Source organism: Dromiciops gliroides, chromosome X (assembly GCF_019393635.1).
Source record: "Dromiciops gliroides isolate mDroGli1 chromosome X, mDroGli1.pri, whole genome shotgun sequence".
NCBI classification, from domain to species: Eukaryota; Metazoa; Chordata; class Mammalia; order Microbiotheria; family Microbiotheriidae; genus Dromiciops; species Dromiciops gliroides.
Window position 1 is genome coordinate 85,129,258 of NC_057867.1, and position 22,944 is coordinate 85,152,201.

At 34.6% G+C, this 22,944-nt stretch overlaps 1 protein-coding gene across 1 annotated transcript in view; it reads left to right on the plus strand.

The window, feature by feature from the left end:
• The window catches only part of LOC122734038 (THO complex subunit 2-like), a 65,639-nt gene extending 46,111 nt beyond the window's left edge, over positions 1-19,528 (plus strand). The window contains exons 29-41 of the mRNA XM_043974711.1: positions 2,010-2,141; positions 2,227-2,411; positions 2,932-3,116; positions 3,785-3,887; positions 4,086-4,088; positions 5,538-5,962; positions 6,152-6,201; positions 9,183-9,218; positions 12,636-12,773; positions 13,395-13,464; positions 14,505-14,656; positions 18,812-18,888; positions 19,501-19,528. Of these exons, the coding sequence (XP_043830646.1) occupies positions 2,010-2,141; positions 2,227-2,411; positions 2,932-3,116; positions 3,785-3,887; positions 4,086-4,088; positions 5,538-5,962; positions 6,152-6,201; positions 9,183-9,218; positions 12,636-12,773; positions 13,395-13,464; positions 14,505-14,656; positions 18,812-18,888; positions 19,501-19,528 (1,584 nt within the window). The remainder of the gene's footprint in view (positions 1-2,009; positions 2,142-2,226; positions 2,412-2,931; positions 3,117-3,784; positions 3,888-4,085; positions 4,089-5,537; positions 5,963-6,151; positions 6,202-9,182; positions 9,219-12,635; positions 12,774-13,394; positions 13,465-14,504; positions 14,657-18,811; positions 18,889-19,500) is intronic.
• The last annotated feature ends 3,416 nt before the right edge of the window (positions 19,529-22,944 follow it).

Below are 22,944 nucleotides of genomic sequence, written 5' to 3' on the forward strand. Positions count from 1 at the left end.
AAAAGCAGAAGGCCACCTTTGGGGCGAGAGACCGAGTTAAGTTTGACTCGGCCCGGCTCTCGGTTAACAGCACGCGCTTGACTCTGTCTCTCGCCCCAAAGGTAGCCTTCCGCTTTTGGTGAGTTTTATACGGAATATAGACTAAGCCTAGACTTAAGACGATTTGTATTGCATTTCTACTTTCCTATCCTTCTAATCAACATCACCTTGTGACTACCATACAATAAAAGCTCTATCTAGAAAACCAGAAGCTTCTTCCATTTACTAGTCTGGGAGATAAATTAAGGGAAAGGTTGTTAAGTAGGGTAGATTTATGATCTAATATCCAATTTTAATCTCACACTAGCAACTGTGACTAAGTGGCATAGTGGTATCACAATATATGAAATGGTAGGAAAAAGATGTGTTAAATTTTAAAAATTAATGCTAATATGCATTTCCTCAAGTAAAATAACTTTTTCTTTTTTGAAGTTTTCCATTTTGGTATTTCCCTTCTGTATCTGATAATTTATAAAGTTTCAAAAATTGACTGTGTACTAATAGAAACATTGGAAACAAATACAGAAAAGGAGGAATATTAAACACATGCTTTCTTGACCATAGTATAGTAAAAATCCAAAGGACACTGAAATTATGATTAAAAATCTACTGGAAGTAATTTGAACTTAATCCTAAGGAATGGGTCAGTCAAAGGATAAATGACAGGCAGTAGAATAATTTTACTAAAGATAATGCCAACACATAGATGAAATTTCTGTCACACATTGTAAGCAGTAGGATACATTGGATTTTCAACTAATAAAACCCCAGCAAGACAACAAATTTAAACCTCAAACAGCAATTTCAGCTTTAAAATAGATTTGAAAGTCAAGAACTGATAAACCTCAAGTGGACTCTCAAAAGAAAAAACACAATAGTTTTACATAAAACTGAAAAACTTCTAGTAGAACCCCCCTACCAAATTCTGTCAATGTCCTTGATACCCAGCCTAAGGAAAATCAAAGCAGAGAAAGAAAACTAGGATGTATTATTTTATAAAGATTACATATACAGTATGACCAAATTGGAAGTATACCAGGAATGCATAAAATAACAAGAGCAACAAAACTCATGTTTATATTAGTAGATAGTGGTATAAACTTGACAAGATAAAAAAATCATTCTCTTTCAAAACTTTCCTGAAAATGGTATTATCTAACAAACCATGAGAATCTATCTTGCAGACACAAACAGAAACCATATGAATACAACATGAATTACACTTTATACGAATATTGACATCCAAAAACAGGAATATGAATTGCTCATATTGAGCCAAGGGATAAAAAGGTCAATATTAGCTAAATAATTCATTAGTTTAAAAGATAATAATGAAATGATTCTGAAAAAAAAATCAAGGAATCTCAGGAGAAGTAATAGATGTGGAATTATCAGAGAAGGAGCAGAATTGAAAAATTGAAAAAGAAATGTGAGATGCACAAATTTAGAGAATAATATTCCAAATGTGTACTACCTGTGGAAGAGCCTTCTGAACTAGTATTGATATGGTCAGTCACAATCAGATCCCAACATAGTGAGGTCATTTTGCCTTTGGAGGTGTATTGTATGTTTTATTCCTTTGGAATTGTATAGTTGAGAATAGTTAATTGAATAATAGTTTTTCATCAAACAATATTGCTTCCATTCTCAGTAATGCTCTCAATAATCCGGGACAATCCCAGGGGACTAAGGATGAAGCATACTGTCTACCCCCCTAGAAAGAACTGATAAAAAGAGCAGTTGTGGATTGTACATCTATAACCTGGTTGATGTCTTGTGGAGGGGGAAGGAAAGGGAGGGAGGGAGAAAAATTTGGAACTCTAAATCTTACGAAAATGAATGTTGAAAACTACCTTTACATGTAACTGGAAAAAATAAAATAAATGTTTCATGTCCATCATGGCAAGTGATTGGAGAAGTTCCTTATTGTGATACTTGAGTATCTAACTTTAAAATTAATTTCTCTTTAGGAATGTGGTAATTATCCAGGCTTCCTTACCATATTAAGAGCAACTGGATTTGATGGTGGAAACAAAGCTGATCAACTAGATTATGAGAATTTCCGACATGTTGTACACAAGTGGCACTATAAGCTAACAAAGGTAAATAGAAAACTAAGGTTTTCAGTCATAAAGTTTTGTTTCTATTAATAATTTACTTGAATAATTATTGAAATCTGTATTTTAGGCTTCTGTACATTGCCTTGAAACTGGCGAATACACCCATATCAGAAATATTTTGATAGTACTCACAAAAATACTTCCTTGGTACCCAAAAGTCTTAAACCTGGGTCAGGCTTTGGAAAAACGAGTCCATAAGATCTGTCAAGAAGAAAAAGAGAAGAGACCTGATCTTTATGCACTGGCCATGGGGTAAAACAATGTTATTTTAAAATTATTTATTAGAATATTTCAAGTATATTTCTAAATATTTCTAATATAGGGGCTTGTTGTGACATTTAGTTATGCGTATAAAACAGTGCAAAATCTATACTATTACTTAAACATTTAGTTTTTTCATAATGGCTCAAAAAGTGTGGAGAACTAAAATAGCATTTCTTAATTATATAGTGGATAAATAGAGCAGCATTAAAATGATGTATAATATCTTGTGGATTGGAAGAGATAAATTATGTTTTTATAATAAATATAGTCACAAGTATTGCTTTGTTACATTAAGTTCAAAACTGTAGTGTGTATTACTGTAGTGTGTAGTTTTGAAGGAAATTAAATAACTGCTTTCTTTTTTAAACTCTAAAAAAGCTTTCAGGTAATGTAAAAATCAAAATAAAATATGTTACAATTAGTTGCTTATAGGACCAAGTTTGAGGTAAAACAGTTTTCTTGATTTACTTTTATTTTTGACACTTATGGTTTAACACTTAATTTTAAGCTATTCTGGGCAGTTGAAAAATAGAAAACTTTCCATGGTACCAGAAAGTGAATTTCATCTCAAAGACCCTCCTCTGAGGAATATAGTTCCTGCACCCATACAAAATGCCTCTGGTGGTGTTGGACTAACTACGTCACTCTCAATAACTGCAGCTAAGGTAGAAGAAAGCAGTACTGAGGACACTGGTAAGTAATTTTTAAAACATTGGAGATAAAAAAATTTATATATTAAGTGTTTGAGGAAATCCTACCATCATTGAATATTTTGTAGCAAGGACATTTATATGTTTGGGATCATTCAGAGGAGACTAAATTAGACAAAGGCCTTTGAGTGCTTGATGCAGGAATGTATAATATTTGTCTTAGAGAAGAGAGGTCATATCAGTGACATAATTGCTGTGTTAAAATATTTGAAATGTTCACATGTTATGGATAGACTGCAAATGTTATGGAAAGGCAGAAATAGGAAACTACAAAGAGTCTCAAGTTGCCAAATGCATACTGAGATCTCAAACTCAACATGTTTCTCATCTCATGTTATGATAATTACTCAACTTTCTCCCCGCTTCAGTCTACAAGAAGTCATTTGTGAAGCTTATGTTGGCTACCTCTATCATGAAACTCATTTGTCTTCATGTTCAAATATAAAATTGGGCTTTTATAGGTTTTCATAACACAATTCCTTCCTTAACTCTTTTGGCTTCTTCTAAGTCTCAGCTAAAACCCATCTTTTGCAAGAAGTTTGTCCCTTTAAAGGGAAAGCCAAAAAAAAAAAAAGCAGTTCCTCCCTCAGCTCCCACCTGCTACCTGCTTTCCAGGGGGGAATCAAGAGTTTATTTTTTTTTAATTTTCAGATAAATTAAAGGAAAAATTTCAGTCTTCTCTGAAAATTCATGGCAAAACAGCCCATACAGCATCAAAAATGACTACAAACAATGGAAACAGTATTTTTGACAGGTAAAAAGTACAACTTTACTGTATTTTGACTTGTTCTAGTTCCCTAGTATTGTGTATTTTATACATTTTTCATTTTTGTGTCTAGATCTGATATAACTTAGTTACGAATAGGTTTAGGACTTCACCTCATTCATCTGCTGGTTAGCTTAAGTTTCTTCCATTTAGCTGCAGTTTTGACCATGTTACTTTTCTATTCAGTAAGTGCCAATGTCTCCTTATTGTTTCAAGATACAAATATAAAGTCTTTTGTTTGGCATTCAGTCTTTTTGAATTTAGAGCATACTAAAATGAAGGATTAAAAGAAAAGTAGGGGGGCAGCTAGGTGGCGCAGTGGATAGAGCACCGGCCCTGGAGTCAGGAGTACCTGAGTTCAAATCCAGCCTCAGACACTTAATACTTACTAGCTGTGTGACCCTGGGCAAGTCACTTAACCCCAATTGCCTCACTAAAAAAAGAAAAAAGAAAGAAGAAAAAAAAAGAAAAGTAGGATTAAATCTTGTGACTGATATCTGGGAAAAGGTATAGAGAGATGTTTAGACACTAATGCTGTGAATACTTCTTATTTTTCAACTTCTTTGAAAAGAATGGGGCACGAAATTGTAAAGGCATGAAAGATGGAGAGAAAGATCACAAAATGGATGAGGAAGTAGAATCCAATAATATGTATTCTTTTTAAAAAGAAACTCAAAATAAGGACGTGGAGCAAAATCTTTTTGGAGCTATACTCAAAAACAAAAGTAGGAATCATTTCAGTTAAGGCAACAGTAAATATAGAATTAACTGAAGGAACAAATGGAAGCTGAAATACATTATAAACAAATTCATTTATTTGATATATTTTTTACTCAAATATGTACTAAATAGCATTGCATCTGAGTACTTAAAGGAGAGGAGGAAGAAAACAAGTATATATTAATAAGAGCCTATTATGTTGCAGCATTGTACTAAGTACTGTAAAAATGTCATTTGGAAAAGGAAAAAAAATAAGTTATTTTTAGGGAGAAATAGACAGTAAATCTGTAATGGTGGGAATCTACTTTCTTTTAGAACCAAGAATCTATTAAGTAAATAAATGAGAATAAATGGATTAATTAACATCAGGACCTGTAGAAAATGTTAGAAAGAAACATTAAAAATTAGTTGGAGGGGCAGCTAGGTGGCTTAGTGGATTGAGCACCAGTCCTGGAGTCAGGAGGACATGAGTTCAGATCTGGCCTTACACACTTAACACTCACTAGCTGTGTGATCCTGGGCAAGTCACTTAACCCCTATTGCCTCACCTCCCGCCTCAAAATTAGTTGGAGACTAAAGTCCCACCTTTGATACATACTGGATTAACCTCCCAGTTCTCTGTAGTGGGAGTCCTTTAACATCATGACTACAAATAAACCAGAAAAAAGCTCAAAGGATTTAAGTAGGAAATTTTGTCTTGTGAATCCTTATACCTTGTAGTATATTTTACTGCTTATCAATTGGGAAATCAATAGGTATTTATTGCATGACAGATGTGGTGCTATATACAGGTGATGTATAGTAAATATAGCCTAGTTGATTTCATTACTTGATGTTTGTGAAACTAAGAATTTATATTGTAAGATAAAATGTTCATATTTTTAAAATTGGAGGATGTATCTGTTTTTTGTTAAACAGCAAAATTATAAAAGACATTGAGAAAGAAAAAACTGGTAAAGAAAAAGAGAAAAAAGAAAAGATTGCATTTGCTTTTGCCGAGTCCAAGCTATTTGCTGAAGAAAGTAAGGAAAAGCCAAAGGATGACCAAACAAACAAAGATGAAAAAATAAGGGAAACAAAAGATAAAATACTCAGGTGTGACAAAGAAAAAGTTAAAAAGGAAGAAAGGGCTTCCAAAGATGAAAAATGCAAGATGGGTCTTGGAGTCAACATAGATTCAAAATCGAATGTAGAAAAAGAGAGAGAAAAGGAACCATCCAGAGAAAGAGATATTCCAAAGGAAACCAAAGCCGAGGAAATTATAAAAGGAGGTGAAAAAGTAGCAGTTGTTGGCTTTTTAAAGGCCCCAGGTCTCCGACCAGACACATCAGAGTCTGAAAAGGGTAAGTGAAATTTTAAAAAGAAATTTAAAAAAGAAAAAAATTCAGTTTTTAAATGGGAAAAAAATATGCTTTTTTCTTTTTGAGCATTCCTATTCTTTGATAAAGAAGCTAATTGAAACTAACAATGTATTTATAGTGGTTTAAAAATCAAGTATTCTTTCTTTTGATTATTGCTTTTGCTCTTAATAGAACAAAAACGACGAAAACTTGATGCCTTCTTATCCCCTTCAACAGTTAAGGTTAGTATAAATCTGCAAATGTCAAATTCCATATTTGAAATACCAACATCTGTGTTCCTTTGGGGTTTTATGTTCAGTATTAATAGGCTTGGTTGGAGGGTCATTATATGAATGTTTTTCTTTATGTGTATAGTTTTTCCTTTCCTGAATGCATCTGTGAATTTTAAAAAACTGTTTTAAAAGCATTTTTAATTAAAAAAAACCCCAAACCAGGGGGGGCGGCTAGGTGGCACAGTGGATAAAGCACCGGCCCTGGATTCAGGAGTACCTGAGTTCAAATCCGGCCTCAGACACTTGACACTTACTAGCTGTGTGACCCTGGGCAAGTCACTTAACCCCAATTGCCTCACTAAAAAAAACCAAAAAAAACCCAAAAACCAAAAAACCCCAAACCAGTATTTTATTTCATCTCCCCAAGTACATGTTAAGTTACTTGCCCAGGGTCACACAGTTGGTAAGTGTTAAGTATCTGGGGCCAAATTTGAACTCAGGTCCTCCTGAATCCAGGGCCAGTGATTTATGTACTGTGCCACCTAGCTGCCCCCCCCCCCGCTTTTTTTGGTGGGGCAGTGGGGGTTAAGTAACTTGTTTAGTCCACAATTACATGTTAAAACAATTCTTTGTTGAAGTTTTGAGTTCCAGATTCTATCCCTTTCTCCCCTCCTCCCTCCTTGACGTAGTAAAACAATCAAATATGGCTTATACATGTATAGTCATTTTTGTGCAGGAAAACTTGATTAAAAGAAAAAAAAGAAAAGTCTGGTCAGTTTCAATATAAATATCTGTTTGTTCTTTGGAGGTGGTTAGTATGCTTCATCAAAAGTCCTATGGGAGGGGGCAGCTAGATGGCACAGTGGATAGAGCACTGGCCCTGGAATCAGGAGTACTTGAGTTCAAATCCAGCCTCAGACACTTAACACTTACTAGCTGTGTGACCCTGGGCAAGTCACTTAACCCCAACTGCCTCACTTAAAACAAAACAAAACAAAAGTCCTATGGGATTGTCTTGGATTATTGTATTGTTGAGAATTTTCCTACGACCTATCTGAGGAAACACCAACATTAGAGCTTTTTTTTTAAACTCTGATTAGATTTTGGCCTGACTAAATTAAATCTCTAAGGGAGATTTCCCACACTGAATGATTTCTGGATGAAGACATTTTAGAAAAGGGGTAAAACCTTGGTGTTAATACAATAATTAGTTATTAAGTATAAGGTTTTTGGGGGGAGGGAATGTTGCAGAGCAGAGAGGATTAAGTAACTTGCCCAGGGTCACAGCTAGTAAGTGTCAAGTGTCTGAGGCCAGATTTGTTTTGGGGTTTTTTTTGGGGGGGTGGTTTGGAGGGGAGTTGTGAGGCATTTGGGGTTAAGTGACTTGCCCAGGGTCACACAGCTAGTAAGTTGTTAAGTGTCTGAGGCCAGATTTGAACTCAGGTCCTCCTGAATCCAGGGCCGGTGCTCTATCCACTGCGCCACCTAGCTGCCCCTGAGGCCGGATTTGAACTGAGGTCCTCCTGAATCTGGGGCCGGTACTTTATCCACTGCACCACCTAGGTGCTCCCTGTTATTAAGTATAAGGAAAAAAATTTCAGTGAGGACACTAAGATACATGAATTGTATCTTCAAGGAAAACAATGAATGGAAATTAAAGAAGAGTGATGAAAAAATTGTTATGAGATTTTGTGGGTTGTTTTAATATATTTAAAAGTAAATAGTTGTAAAGCAGCTTTGATTTGTCAAAAACAGAAACCTATCCTCCACAAAAACAGAAAACAGAGTGAAGATTTGTAAGTGAGATGTCTGGAACTTGCCACTGGTACTTAGAACAACAAACACTTCAAGCAGAGTATCTGCTAAATTATTGTTCGGTTCTCATTCAAATTTTTTCCTGTATTGGTATTAAATATTACTTTCATTAATGAAACCTTTTGTGTATATATAGTGATATATAAATCTGTATATATTGAACTTTATGGTGTTATATGAATAGTTATGCTTGAACATTTACATATATGATCAATGCATTATTTACAGTACCTTTTTCTATTTTATACTTCCAGTGGAATAAGAGTTACTAAAGGTTTTTCTTTTTCAGAGGTTGGACAGGCATGATTCAGATCTGTATTATTATTATTATTTTTTTTTTTGTGGGGCAGTGTGAGTTAAGTGACTTGCCCAGGGTCACACAGCTAGTAAGTGTCAAGTGTGAAGCTGGATTTGAACTCAGATTCTCCTGAATCCAGCGCCGGTGCTTTATCCACTGTTGCACCTAGCTGAACTGAAGGGTATAGTTAAAAATAATTATATATACTGGTACTACTCTCTGTCATCTGGATCTGTATTATTTTTTTCCTTCCTTCCTTCCTTCCTTCCTTCCTTCCTTCCTTCCTTCCTTCCTTCCTTCCTTCCTTCCTTCCTTCCTTCCTTCCTTCCTTCCTTCCTTCCTTCCTTCCTTCCTTCCTTCCTTCCTTCCTTCCTTCCTTCCTTCCTTCCTTCCTTCCTTCCTTCCTTCCTTCCTTCCTTCCTTCCTTCCTCCCTCCCTCCCTCCCTCCCTTCCTCCCTACCTCCCTCCCTCCCTCCCTCCCTCCCTCCCTCCCTCCTTTCCTTCTTCCCTTCCCTCCCTCCCTCTCTCCCTTCCTCCCTCCCTCCACTTGGGGTTAAGTGACTTGTCCAGGGTCACACAGCTAGTAAGTGTTAAGTGTCTGAGGCTGGATTTGAGCTCAGGTCCTCCTGACTCCAGGGCTGGTGCTCTATCCATTGATCCAACTAGCTGCCCTGGATCTGTATTCTTTTCATAGTTAATGTTCTTTTTTTCGTTATTACCTACCTGCACTTGAATTTACACATGTCATTGTTCAAAACAATTTAAAACATCTCTAGATTTATTCCCAGAAATAGCTATTTTGTGTCAAATTACTACTTATGCTTCCCACAATTTCTCAGTTTTTCATAACTTATTATTTTCTTTCCTTTTTTTGTAGGATAATCTCTCTGAATTCAAGGAATCCTCTGCAAAGGTTTGTATATTCTTAATGAAATAACAAAATGTTATAGTTGTAGTAATAATTTGCATGGTACTTAAATGTAGAAGCACTGTGCTAATGAGCACTGGAAATACAAATAGAATAAGAAGCTCAGTTAAGAACAAGGCAGCTGGGGCAGCTAGATGGAGCAGTAGATAGAGCACTGGCCTTGGAGTCAGGAGTACCTGAGTTCAAATCTGGCCTCAGACACTTAACACTTACTAGCTGTGTGATCCTGGGCAAGTCACTTAACCCCAATTGCCTCACTAAAAAAAAAAAGAACAAGGCAGCCAAAGTAGCACAACTCAAGCAATGAGACCAAAAGCACAATGATCTCTATTCAGGATTATTAGAAATACTTAGAAGCAGCCCCTATAAAGGATAATTCTTGCTTTTAAAAAGGAAATTGATAGGGAAATGACATTACCAAGGGACCTTTTCATTTCACTTGCAGTTGAAAACTTCTTTACGTTAGAATGTGAATGTATTGTCCTGTTAATGTATTAAGTGTGGGCAAAATGTTAACTTAGCTGAATGTAAAGGATAACTTAACTAGTCACTTAGACTGACTCTGAAAATGAAGAACTTAGTCTCTGACTATATTGGTTATATATACCTATATGTTGTATTTGCATGTGTGTGTGTATGTATGTATGTATGTATGTATATGTATCTTAATCTAAAAGCTATTTGAATTAGACTTTATGAGCTAAAATAAGTTCAGATTGATTGGGGAAAAAAGAAGCCAGTATTGGCTTAATTTTTTATTTGTGTCCATGGTGGTCCCACAAAAATGGGAGAAGCACATATAGGAGGTTTTAGCTATAATCACATGATTTCTTTAAAGTTCTTTCCATTGGTAAAAACATGTCTGTATCTGTTGTAATACCATCCAATGAGGGTTTTGGTGATGAGAACTTTTTCTTTGGGGTTTTTGGTAGAATGAAGTACAGCATCTGTTGAAAGAGTACAATAGCAGGGGCCAAGTGGAGAGTAGTAGTACCCTGAGGGGTAGTGAAACCTTTGTGACTCTTGGCCTTAAGGTCATTTTTTGTCATGGGTATTTGGGAGTGGGGCATAGTTGGTGAGTTGGTAGCATTGGTGGTTTGACTTATCTCTCCCTCACATTTTTGTGTTTGAATTCAGTTGACTTGCTTATCTTGTCAGTGGTGATTCCCTTTGGATACTCTTTTATTCAAATGAAAATTATTGTGGGTTTTTGTTATATCTTAAATGAATTGTGGTAAATTATCTTAGCTATTTAATGTCGTGTTATTATAAAAGGCATTTCTCTTAGCTTTTTGGTTTTTGTTCTATATATAAATGCTGCATTGTATTCTGTTAATTTCTTGTAGCTATTTTCTGAATATATTGCTTTTTTGTTGATTCTCTAGGGTTTTCTAAGCATACTGGCATAGTTCTGTCAAGTATTAATGATTTAGCCTCTTGGGTTGCAACTTTTATCAAGTGACAATATTGACGATGAACACTGACTGTGTTGATCTTAATGGTAGTAGTAATAGTAATAATATTAAATACACTTTGCTTGACAGATACTTTACTTCATCTTAGGAACATTTCCAGTTTTTATTCATTATTGCTTTCTCATGGTTTTTGGATTAATGGTTTTGGCGAGATGAAAAGAAGTTCCTTTTATCCTTGATCTTTTTTTATTTTTTATTTTTTTATTTTTTTTAGTGAGGCAATTGGGGTTAAGTGACTTGCCCAGGGTCACACAGCTAGTAAGTGTTAAGTGTCTGACGCCAGATTTGAACTCGGGTACTCCTGAATCCAGGGCCGGTGCTCTATCCACTGCGCCACCTAGCTGCCCCTATCCTTGATCTTTTTAATGTTTTAACATGAACATTAAATTATGGGAATTGCATTTTTCTTAACTTTTTTTAATTGAATTTTTTCCATTGAACAAAAATCTACTTTCTTTCTCTCCCACTCTTCTCCCCATGAGAAAGAAATAAAAAAACCCCTTTATTAAAACAAATTTCAAAATGAGCATGTCCAAAAAGGTCAGCCTTATTTTGCATTCTTAAGTCCTTCAATTTTTGTATAAAAATGCTCTTCTGGTTTTGCTCTCCTGACTGTATTGATTCACAGAATTCCCTGCAATGCAAAGTGAAATTAGTAAACACCAGGAGAACAACTTTTTACAATAACAACAATATTGTAAAGATGAATAACTTTGAAAGACTTAGGAATTCTGATCAACACAGTGACCAGCCATGGTACCATTCTCCAGATAAAGAGTCCAGACTGAGGCTTTTTTGTTTTGTTTTGCTTGACATCTTTTTGTAATGGATTTTATTTTTCTTGGTTTCTCAGTGAGCTGGAGATATGGGGGATGGGAAATCACAAATAAATTGATTTTTAAAGAACAACTAAAAAGACGACCTGTGATTTCATTGGTATAAGGAATTTCCCTCTTACCAGACAGTCTAGGTCCTTAAGAGTGTTGACTGAGAAGTTAAGTTGCTCACAATCATTATGTATTAAAGTATTCAGGGAATTGATCTCTTTAGTCTCCAAGATCTACCTGTAATATTTGAACAATAAAAAAACTGCACAAATAAATTTTGTCAGAAATCATGGACAAATAAACTTCATAATCACATAGGACGCTACCAACTCATCACCCATCTTATGTAAAAAGCCATTAATAAAATTTTTTCAAACACTTTCCCTTAGATTAAAAATTACAAAAATTACCTATCCTCTATTCTAATTTGAAAATTATTTTATTTTTATTTTTTCAAATTCCCTATCAGTATTGTGATGTATTATGTTGTTTTCTTCAAAATGCCTTTCAAATTTTTATAGCAGGTCTCTTTAAAAACTTTTGGCTTCAAAATGGCAAGAAGCCTTTTCTGATCATCGTTGCTAAATTTAACTTCTATTTTTGTACATGTACATAAATATGTAATATTTATATCTACAGATATTTTTACACTTGTACATCTGTGTACATATTTAATAAACATGTAAATATATAACAATTCAAGTTAAATTCTACTGGGAGATTACACACACACACAATACGTATTAATTCGAATATCTATATTCTTTAATAGAATGCAAGCTACACATGAGTGGTATCACTTTTGCTTTCTGAACCTCAGCATTAATAGATTGTAATTAGCATAGTTTTCCATCTGAATTGAATAATAAATTAAATTGAAATTCAAAAGTTTGTTAATGTCTTCTTAATTATAGTCTCTCCAATTCATGAATTAAAAGAAAAGTTCAGTAGTTTCCAAATTGGACCATTTGAATAATATATTTTATATAACTTAAGTAAAGCCTGGCCTATTTAAATTTGTGTCATCCCATTTTTTCCTCTTCAATATTATTTAATTTTAAATACTTAAAACCTTTAACAATATTGCCTTAATGTCACAGCATTGCATTAACCATACTACTCCAACACTGCCCAAGAGTAAAGAAAAAGAAATGGACAAGAAAGATTTGGACAAGTCCAGGGAAAGATCCAGAGAGAGAGAAAAGAAAAATGAGAAGGACAGGAAAGAACGGAAAAGGGTTTGTAATTTTTAAAGATGAATATGAAAATTTATTAATCATTAAATAAATATTCCTAATCTTTGCAAGCTGGTATTTAATCTTCTAATAATTTGAAGACCAGAAACATTGGAGATACATGATAAACTAAGCAACATGAAGTTAACTAGCACTTTTAATTTAAACTACAAATATAAGGGTAACACAGTAGTGTTAATCGTTGTAACCCAATGTAAAGTCATCTGCAATATTGGTTCTTTGGGGAACATAACTCTTGTGGTCCAGATCTGACCACTGATTCCAGCTTAGAGATTAAAATACAATAAATTTATTGTAAACTACAAAAAGCAACAGGAAAAATTTTACTAATAAGAGATTAAAGGAATGAATTTAAAAAAAACTAGCTCATTAAAACATTACTTCCTTCTGTCTCCATAACCACCAGTGAGTCAAGGATTTGGGTTTGTATGTTTTAGGTTTTCTCCTCCTTTCCTACCATTCAATTCAGTATTTTTTCCATTATTAGTTGAAAAATAAAGAAAAATTTTACTGTATCAATCTGTAGTATTAACATCACATTTCTTGAACAAAACAACAAAACCTTTTCATCAAGTTTACATTTATTTAATTGTTTGACTTTAGGATTATTCAAACAATGACCGTGACTTCCCACAAGATTCTACTAAAAGACGTAAAGAAGAAAATGGAACAAGTATGTTGTAATGATGGGATAGGGTGGTGATCAAAGTTGTTCAGACACTTCTATTTGATTTCTCATCTTTAGTGACTTCTTGTTCACATTGTATCATTTTTCTGATAAAAATAGTAGAAATATTCATTATTCACTCTGGGAGGTAGTATCAAAGAATCTTTAATTTTTAAAATTTCTTTTGTTAGCCTAGATTCCCCAGCTAGCACAGTTGATAAAGGGCTGGTCTGAAGTCAGGAAGACCTTAGTTCAAATGTGGCCTCAGAGTCTTTACTGGTAGTGTAAGTCATTTAAACCAATTTCCTCAGTTTCCTCATCTATAAAATGAGCTGGAGAAGGAAGTGGCAAACCACTCTATGATCTTGGCCAAGAAATCTAAAAGGGTCACAAAGATTCAGATACAACTGAAAATAGCTAAACAACAAAACAAAACCCTTTCCCCCAAAAGACTCACTATAGTGTTAGGTTTACCTTACTTGCTTTTCTGGTGGTGTTTTCCCTTTGATTATATCTACATTTCTAGTAAATATACCAAAACTAGCAAAGTGGTTGATAACATTATGTATAAAGGTAAAATAAATGTCTAAAATGATGAAAGTAAATAGACAATTCATGGCCAAAGGGAAAAATTTCAGGCTTGCTTGCATTAAAGAGTACAAAAGGAGTAAAGAGGTATAAGATTACTACGTTGGGATCTGTAGCTTAACTTGCTAATTTGTTTGTCTTCAGAATTTAGGTTTTTGGTATTTTATTTTGTCTGTGATTCTATACTTCCCCATTTCTGCTTCCTTTAGGGGCATTTTTCTTCTGCTTTTCATATCAAGAGATTGGTTTTTCTTCTCTTGAGTAAACAGATTTTTTAAAAGTAAAGTATCATTCTTTATTCCATCTCTTGCTTTGTTTTTGATTAATTCAAAAGACAAATCTTAAAGATGCTCCATTTGTGTGGCAGGATGTTTTATAATTATCTTAATACCTTTTTCTTCTGTAATTGTGTCTTGGAAATTAAAAGGAAATTTCACTTTTTTCTTTTATTATTTCAGCTAGCTCTTCAAAATATTCTAAAAGTGAAAGCCCATCTCATTCTCCTCATTCGAATGAAAAAGAAAAAAATAAGTCAAAATCTTCTGGAAAAGAGAAAGGTGACTCAGTTAAAACAGAGAAGTTAGAGAAGAGCAGTTCTAGTGGCAAAAAGGTAAATATGCTTTTAAAAGTAGTGTCAACAGGAATCATAATTTCACAAAACACATGAAAAATTGGGTTTATTACAAGAGAAGTGACTATGCATGTGAAACCCTGTGTAGTTGCCAAACAGAAGAGCAAGAGAAATCATGAATAAGTAAGATGGGAAAAGAAGTATTCTTTTTTTTTTTTTAACGAGCTGGTAGTCTAGGACACAGAAGGAATCTGTGTTGGGGTGCAAACACTAAATTAGATCATCTCAGGGGGCTTCATCCCTGACAGTTAAGTTCTTTATAGCTAAAAATAACCTTTGTCATAAAAAACAAACTTACTTTTAGAAGATCACTTTGTTAAATTAGTTAATAATGACCCTAAGATTGTTAATGCCTTTCATGATAACAAGGAATTTCAAGAAAGGGTAGGCATTAGGGAAAAAGAGAATTCAGTTTTGAACATGTTTTGTTGTTGTTGTTGTTTTTAATAGCATTTTATTTTTTTCCAATTACATGTAAAGATAGTTTTCAAGATCCAACCATTTGGGGGAGCAATTTGCAATTACGTCCAAAGGACTATAGAACTGTGCATACCTTTTAATCCAGCAGTACCACTGCTAGGTTTTTATCCCAAAGACATCCCCAAAAGAATGAACTGATGTTAATAAAAGGGGTCAGTATGGTAGATCTTTTTTTGTTTTGTGGGGCAATGTGGGTTAAGTGACTTGCCCAGGGTCACACAGCTAGTAAGTGTTAAGTGTCCGAGGCTGGATTTGAACTCGGGTACTCCTGAATCCAGGGCCGGTGCTTTATCCACTGTGCCACCTAGCTGCCCCAGCATGGTAGATCTTTAATGACAAAATTGTAAACTCTGGAGGGGGAAAATGAGGAGTCCAGAATAAAGATGAAATTAAGGACCTGACACATTTGAAGGAGAATTAAATTCTCCACAGAAATGTGAGAGAGGGGAGACTTTATGGGGAAGATTATGAATTCATTTATAGATATTTATGGTCATCTAGTTTGACATTGGAGTTGGAAATGTAGATCTGAGGTAAGCAAGAAAACCATCAACATATGATGATGCTGATTGATGAGAGAAGGAGCAGGAATACACTTGAACTTAGAATTTGACACAGCCAATAAGTAACTCAGGTAGAATTTGGACTTAATTATTCTGTTGTTTTCCTGTGAGGCCATTGCGGTTAAGTGACTTACCCAGGGTCACACAGCTAGTAAGTGTCAAATGTCTGAGGCTGGATTTCAACTCAGGTACTCCTGACTCCAGGGCTAATGCTCTATTCACTGTGCCACCTAGCTGCCCCAACTTAATTATTCTTGACTCTTGGCCCAGCAATCTATTCATTCTGCCACATTATTGCTTCTTTAGTTAATATGCTGCCAGTAGTAATAATAGTAAGTTAATAATTTTCCCGTTACTGAAACAACACTGAATTTCTTGTATAAATTCAACCTTATCATAATGTATTAATTTTTTGTTAAGGTTTGCTTCAGATTTTTTCACAAATGTTCAAGAAATAATCATTTTGTTTACATTCTCTTGCTTAATGGAGACTTGACTCTCTTGCTTAATGACCTTTTAAAAATAAATTAGGAATTTTCAATGATCTCTTCTATTTTTGTTTTAAAAGTTTATTGTTGGAATTAATTGTTCAGTGAATTTTTGACATGGTTATTGAAATTTTCATTTTTTGTAGGTGGTGATTGAAGAATTAGTGATACTATTAGTGAATTGCCATTCCTCTATCCTCTTCTGTTCCCTTTACCAGTCACAGTTTTTTATCCTTTTCTTTCCCTTTGGGGATCGATCCACCTTCGAACATTTAAATTTGTTGTAAATTAGTTCTAATCTCTACCCTTGTGGATTCTTTCTTACCTTCCGTTCCTACTGTTTCCATGTTTTCCAATTGAGTTGAATGTATTTTTCCATCAGATTCTTTCAATGTGTATTTGTGTTTTACTTTTCTTTGAGAGATGAAAGTGAAATTTAAGAGATGCTTATTTTGAGGGCAGTTAGGTGGCTCAGTGGATAAAGCACCGGCCCTGGATTCAGGAGTTCCTGAGTTCAAATGTGGCTTCAGACACTTGACACTTACTAGTTCTGTGACCCTGGGCCAGTCACTTAACCCTCATTGTCCCACAAAAAGAAAAGAAAAAAGAAAAAAAAAGCTTATTTCCCTTATCTCCTTCCTTATTTTTATTGTCTACTTACGTACCCATGTTTCCATCTTTCCCAACTTCCTTTGTTTTGCCTTTTTCTGCTTTTAACTGTTGTCTCATTAACTCCCTAAATAATCCTTCCTGATGAGATTAAAGTTTTGAGGGGTAATTCATTCTTGCTTAATTCTTTCTAATTACATTTTTATGTTTCTTTTCACTCCTATGCTTGTATCTCTTTTTTGTTATTAATTTTCTATTTAACAAGCTTCCATTCCTCACCCCATGATTAGACATTCAATTTGAAACATGTAACAAAGAATTGGTTTTGTGTAACTGAAGCACAGAGGAGGGGCTCATTATCTGTCAATATTTGTATATCTATAATATATGTGTGTCTGGAAGTGATAAACTAGTAGGACTATAGTTTTTCAACAATAAAGAGAGAAGTTTGAGGCAGCAGATAAATTCAAAGACACTTGAGAGTGAAAGTTTTAAAGGGAGGCACTCCTTTAATGGAATTTAGGTCTCTCTTTCCCAACAGGAGAAGACCTGGAAATTAAATCCTCTTCCTAAAAGGGAATTAAATTCTCTTCCTAAAAAGAGAAAGACAGTGCTGTTAAAATTAAAGAAAGGTTTAATTTTATTAAGGAGGGAAGAAAATCTGACATGACCATGAGTGCTATCCAGGCTAGTGCCAAATTGGATGCCATGCAGTAGATTGCAAAGGTTTATATACAGTTTAAACAAAGGCAAGGAATGAGTCAGTGGGTCCTGTTCTCAAGGGGAGGAATTCCAGGAGTCAAGGATGTGGCTTTTGATACTCAGGTACTCTCTTGGACCATGGGATTGTTGAGAAGCGTCAAGTCTGTCACAGTTGATCTAAACACCATGTTTTAGATACCGTGTACAATATTCTCCTGGTTCTTTTGCATTGTCTCTTTGGGATACAGACCTAGTAGTGGTATTACTGGGTCATAGGGTATACACAGCCCCATAGTCCTTTGCTCTCCAGAATGGTTGGATCAGTTCATAACTGCAAAAGGTGGAATTTCAATTGGGACTTAATGAAAATTGAATGAGTGTCCAGATATCTTTGATGTCTTTGTGATTCACCTAATTCTTACTTGTGGCTCCTAAAATCTAAATAAACCATTTTGGCAGATAGTGTAAATCAGGTTGAGGATAATCAGGACTCAATAGGCTTCAAGACCATCAGTGAGTTGGAAGTGGGGAAGTGGGGGGCAGGGGCTTTCTATTCCAAAGCATATGAAAACTCTGTTGGAATGGCTGTGAAGGCAGCTGAAGCAGGTGCTGTGGAGGCTTAACCCTAACCCTAATGCTAGTCATCTTGACTTTGCCTTGTTACTGGACTGTTATGACTCAGAAAGAGAGAGTGAGGCTGATGACTGCAGTTTTCCCTCATTGAAATCCAATTTATGGGCATGTCAAGATTTCTCCTATGACGTCTTTTTTTTTTTTTTTGAAACAAAAGACAAATAGTAAAAGGAAATATCTCCATCTCTGTCTCATGGCTGGAATTTTGTTCACATTTTTGGTAAAAATTCTTTACTATATCAAAAGAAAAAGAAGACTTTATTTGTACAAAAATATAGCAGCTCTTTTTGTGGTGGCTAAAAATTGGAAATCAAAGGAATGTTCATCAGTGGAGGAATGGCTAAAGAAGCTGTGGTATATGATGGTGATTGAGTATGATTGTGCTATAAGAATTGACGAAATGCTGGAAATATTTTTATGAAATGATGTCAAGTGAGCAGAACCAAGAAAACATTGTGCACACAGACAGCAATAATGTTGATAAAATTTCACTTATAATTGTCATTTTACAATTTAGGAAAGGATGTGAAATTGCCTTTTTATAAATTTTTGGATAAAAACATTATTTGCATGGTATAAATATTGTAGAAGCATAAACTAACAAAATAGCTTTCACATTTTATTTTCTGTTCCTCAGCTAATTCTGCTAATTCTTACAGGAATCCAGACATGATAAAGAAAAAACAGAAAGGAAGGAAAAACGGGAAACCACAGGAGGAAAGGAAGAAAAAAAACAATATCCTTTAAAATAATTATCAATGACATTCTTTAACAGTACGGAGAAGAGCATTGCTATCCTTAATTAGAATTTACTATAAGGTTAATCAAATTTTAAGTTGTATAGTTATTGTCACTTTTGTGTTTGTCTTCTTTAATTGACTCAGTATAGAACATATGTGGTACTTTTGAAACTGAATATGTAATAACATTATATATTGTTCTGTAGAAGATGAAAATGGAAATAATATTGTTCTTTGCTTTTTTTCTTCCTACATTCCTCTTTCATATACTTTCCAATATAGCTAACTTTCCCAGTTATGATCTTTCTTGTCCCTTAGTCACCATCTTTAATTTTGATTCTATAGTTCTGTAATTCTGTAGTACCTTTAAAAATGTATATTTACTTAAAAAAAAATAATTAAAGGAAACAAGTGACAAGAGAAGCTAGATTCAGATCCCAGGACAATGCCTTTTCTTTCTCTGGCTTTTCTGTATTTAATTTGTATGAAGGTATTAGGCATTTATCAATAAAACACTAAGCAAATTTATCCACTGTTAATGCCTTTGATAGTCATTGTCTCACAGTATTGAGAAACAAGTAATTTTTTTTCCTTAATGGTAATTTTACTCATAAATATTCAGATAAACACAGATAAAGAAGCTTTATTTAAGGTAAGAGTTCTATTCTCTCATTTTAAAAAATTATGCACACACACAAATATATGTTATGTAAACATTAACGTATATCACCATAAAGGTGTTCTCTTTTTTTGTTGTTGTTGTTTTGTTTTTGTGGGGCAATGTGGGGTTAAGTCACTTGCCCAGGGTCACACAGCTAGTAGTGTCTGAGGTCAGATTTGAACCTCAGGTCCTCCTGAATCCAGGGCCAGTGATTTTATCCACTGTGCCACCTAGCTGCCCAACCCATTAAGAATAAGTATTGAAACACTGAGTTGTTGGGTTTGTGAATAAACAAAGGTACTCACATTGTTGGTTAGAAAAAAATGAATCCCTTCTGATCCAAAGATCATTTCATTGTTGATATTATGCCTTAAGAAGGCTTAACAAAACCAAGTAGCACACATTAAAAACCTAGCAATTGTTACAAATAGAAGAACACATTTAGTTCATTGTTAACAAACGTTAAACTTTTACCCTATATTATGATAGCACCTTCAACTTTACCACTTTAACAACTTCATAATTTTTGATTTTTATATGTTTTCGTCAACCGCCTTCATTTGGTGACATCTGATATGTCCCATATATGTCTCCTCTCAATTAACACACATTATTACTACCTCAGTTGAGATGCTTCCTAATTTCTTTCTCTGCCTAGGGTATCTCCTCAGATACATCTTATACACAAAAGTTAAAGTGGGTTCCAAGGAAGATAAAAACATCTAGATGTATCAGTAAAGACTTCATAAAGTGGCATTAGATTAAGTCCTAAAGTACAACAGGGATTGAAATTATTAAAATTAAAATTCAGGGCAGTGATGGTGGTGCTTCTCCTGGAGTTAGGAAGACTCATCTTCATGAGTTCAGATTAGGCCTTAAGACACTTACTTAGTTGAGTGACTGAGCAAATCACTTAACCTTATTTTTCTCAGTTTCCTCATCTGTAAAATGAACTTGTGAAAGAAAAGGCAAACCACTTCAGTATCTTTGTCAAGAAAACCCCAAATGGGGTTACAGTCGGATCACTTAATCTGTGAGTCTTGTTTTCCCCCATGAAAATATGTGTAACCATAATGTCATTTTTCAATTATGGCTTACTTCGTGACTTTGTCACTATGAGTGAATGATTACAGATGTGAGTATAGAATAAAATTTCAGAATGTGAACATTGGAATTGAAAGGATTTTCCAGAGCTTGCTTAATGACATTTAAATTATAAATTAATTAACCTCATAACTGATTTTTTTCCAGGTGAAGATTGAAGGAGAAAACTTGAATTTCTGACCACATTATTTTTGCAGGACTTGCAAAAAAATCTCAAAGGCCTTTCTACATCTCCTTAAATTATTCTTCTTCCTGACTTAATTTTCTCTTTGATGAATGTTTACAGTTATTGAGTTGTGTATTATTTTGTTCAAATTGTTATTTTTTCTGCATTTTTCAGTGTATCTATGAACAAACCATACTAGAGCAACTGAGGATGGAATTCCATTTTATATTCTCATATGGAAAATCAGTTTAATGTTTAAAATAAAAATATGTTGTTATCAGACTATTTTGAGTTCATGCCAACAAAGCTTGTTTTTTGTTTCACAGAGTGAAAACTGAAATGGGAACACTTTGGGGGAAGATTTAGAAGTTTTTATCTGTTTGCAGTGCTTAGGGATTGTTTATGGACATGTCAGTAAGACTTATTCTAAACAAATAAAAACCCCAAAGGGAAATAGTTAGCTGTTAAGTACTAATTAAACAAGTGATGTCACTAGATTTCATTTTGGGGGTTACATGATTATATCTCTATAAAGGAGAATTTTTGAGTCCCCTTCTGCAGTGACTTTCAGGGATTTAGGGAAACTGAGTGGCTGTGCTCATCATTATAGTAAAATAGTAAATGTTTTTGTTAAAGAACTGAGTATTGGGGGCAGCTAGGTGGCGCAGTGGTTAAAGCACCGGCCCTGGAGTCAGGAGTACCTGAGTTCAAATCCGGCCTCAGACACTTAACACTTACTAGCTATGTGACCCTGGGCAAGTCACTTAACCCCAATTGCCTCACTTAAAAAAAAAAAAGAACTGAGTATTCAATGATTCTTAAAAGCGGGATCATTCAGTAGACTCAGTTCTTTTACAAAAACATTTAGTATGATAATACTAATTTATTTAGTACTTGAGGGTTTTCAAAGCACTTCACGAATTTTGTTTTACTTAATTCTTCTACGTGGGAGGTTATTTTTATTCAGTTTACAGATAAAGTAAGGCAAATCAAGGTTAAGTGACTTGCCCAGGGTCACATAATTACCAAGTATCTGAAAGTAGATTTGAATTTCGAACTTCCTGACTTGGTGGAACTCTATATACTTCAATACTTACTTGGTATATTAGGAAGAGTAATTTCCAAGAATTTTCTACAAATCAGTCGGCAGATCCTTACAAATATAAGCAGTGTTCATGATGAACAGGAAGTAGAAAAATGGAAGTACAATGGTAATATTGTACATATGTAAGGAATTGATATAACCAAGGCAAATCACAATTTGGGCACAGGGCCTCCATTTCTCTTTCTTTCCATTTCCTTCTCCATTGGGTGAATCAAGTAACTCAGTGCCTATACTAGTTCCTCATGGGACTTTTGGTGTAAGGTTTGTTGGACAATACTGGACAATCAATCCTGTCACTAGGCAGCCATTGACAAGCAGGGCCAATCAGGTTCTGCTTTGATCCTTTCAAGCCCATTAAAGTTCTTTGTCTTTCCAATAGTGATATTACTGTATAAATTGTTCTGGTTTCTGCTCACTCTTCTATGTATTAATTCATAGATAGCTTTCTATGTCTCCTTCATTATCTCTGTCATGTCCATAAAACATTAATTGTTCAGCCATTCCCTAATTGATGGCCATCTTGAGTCTCTAGTTCTTTACCACCATAAAAAGGACTGCTATAAGTCTTTTTGTACATTTATGCTTTTTGCTTTTTGTTCTTTTCTGGATAGCCCTAGTAGTGGTATTGATGGTAAAAGGGTAAGCACAATATAGTAGGTTATTGGGGTGAGGGTTGGGGAAAGGGTCATAGTTTGAATTAATTTCACAATGACCAGACCAGTTTACTGCTTTACTAATAGGAATCATTTATTAAGCACATACTCCATTAGACCCTAGACAAGCTGGGTAGTTCAGTGGATAATGTGGCTGTTGGTAGGAAGGCCTGAGTTCAAATCTGGCATCAGACTCTTGCCCTTTGACCTTGGGCAAGTCACTTCACCCTGTTTGCCTCGTTTTCTTCTGTAAAGTACTCCAGTATCTTTGCCAGGAAAACCCCCAAAATAAGTTAGGTAGTGTTGGGCAGAATTTCAACAAGCAAACAACTACTAGGTACTGGGGATACAAAGGAAAAAAAG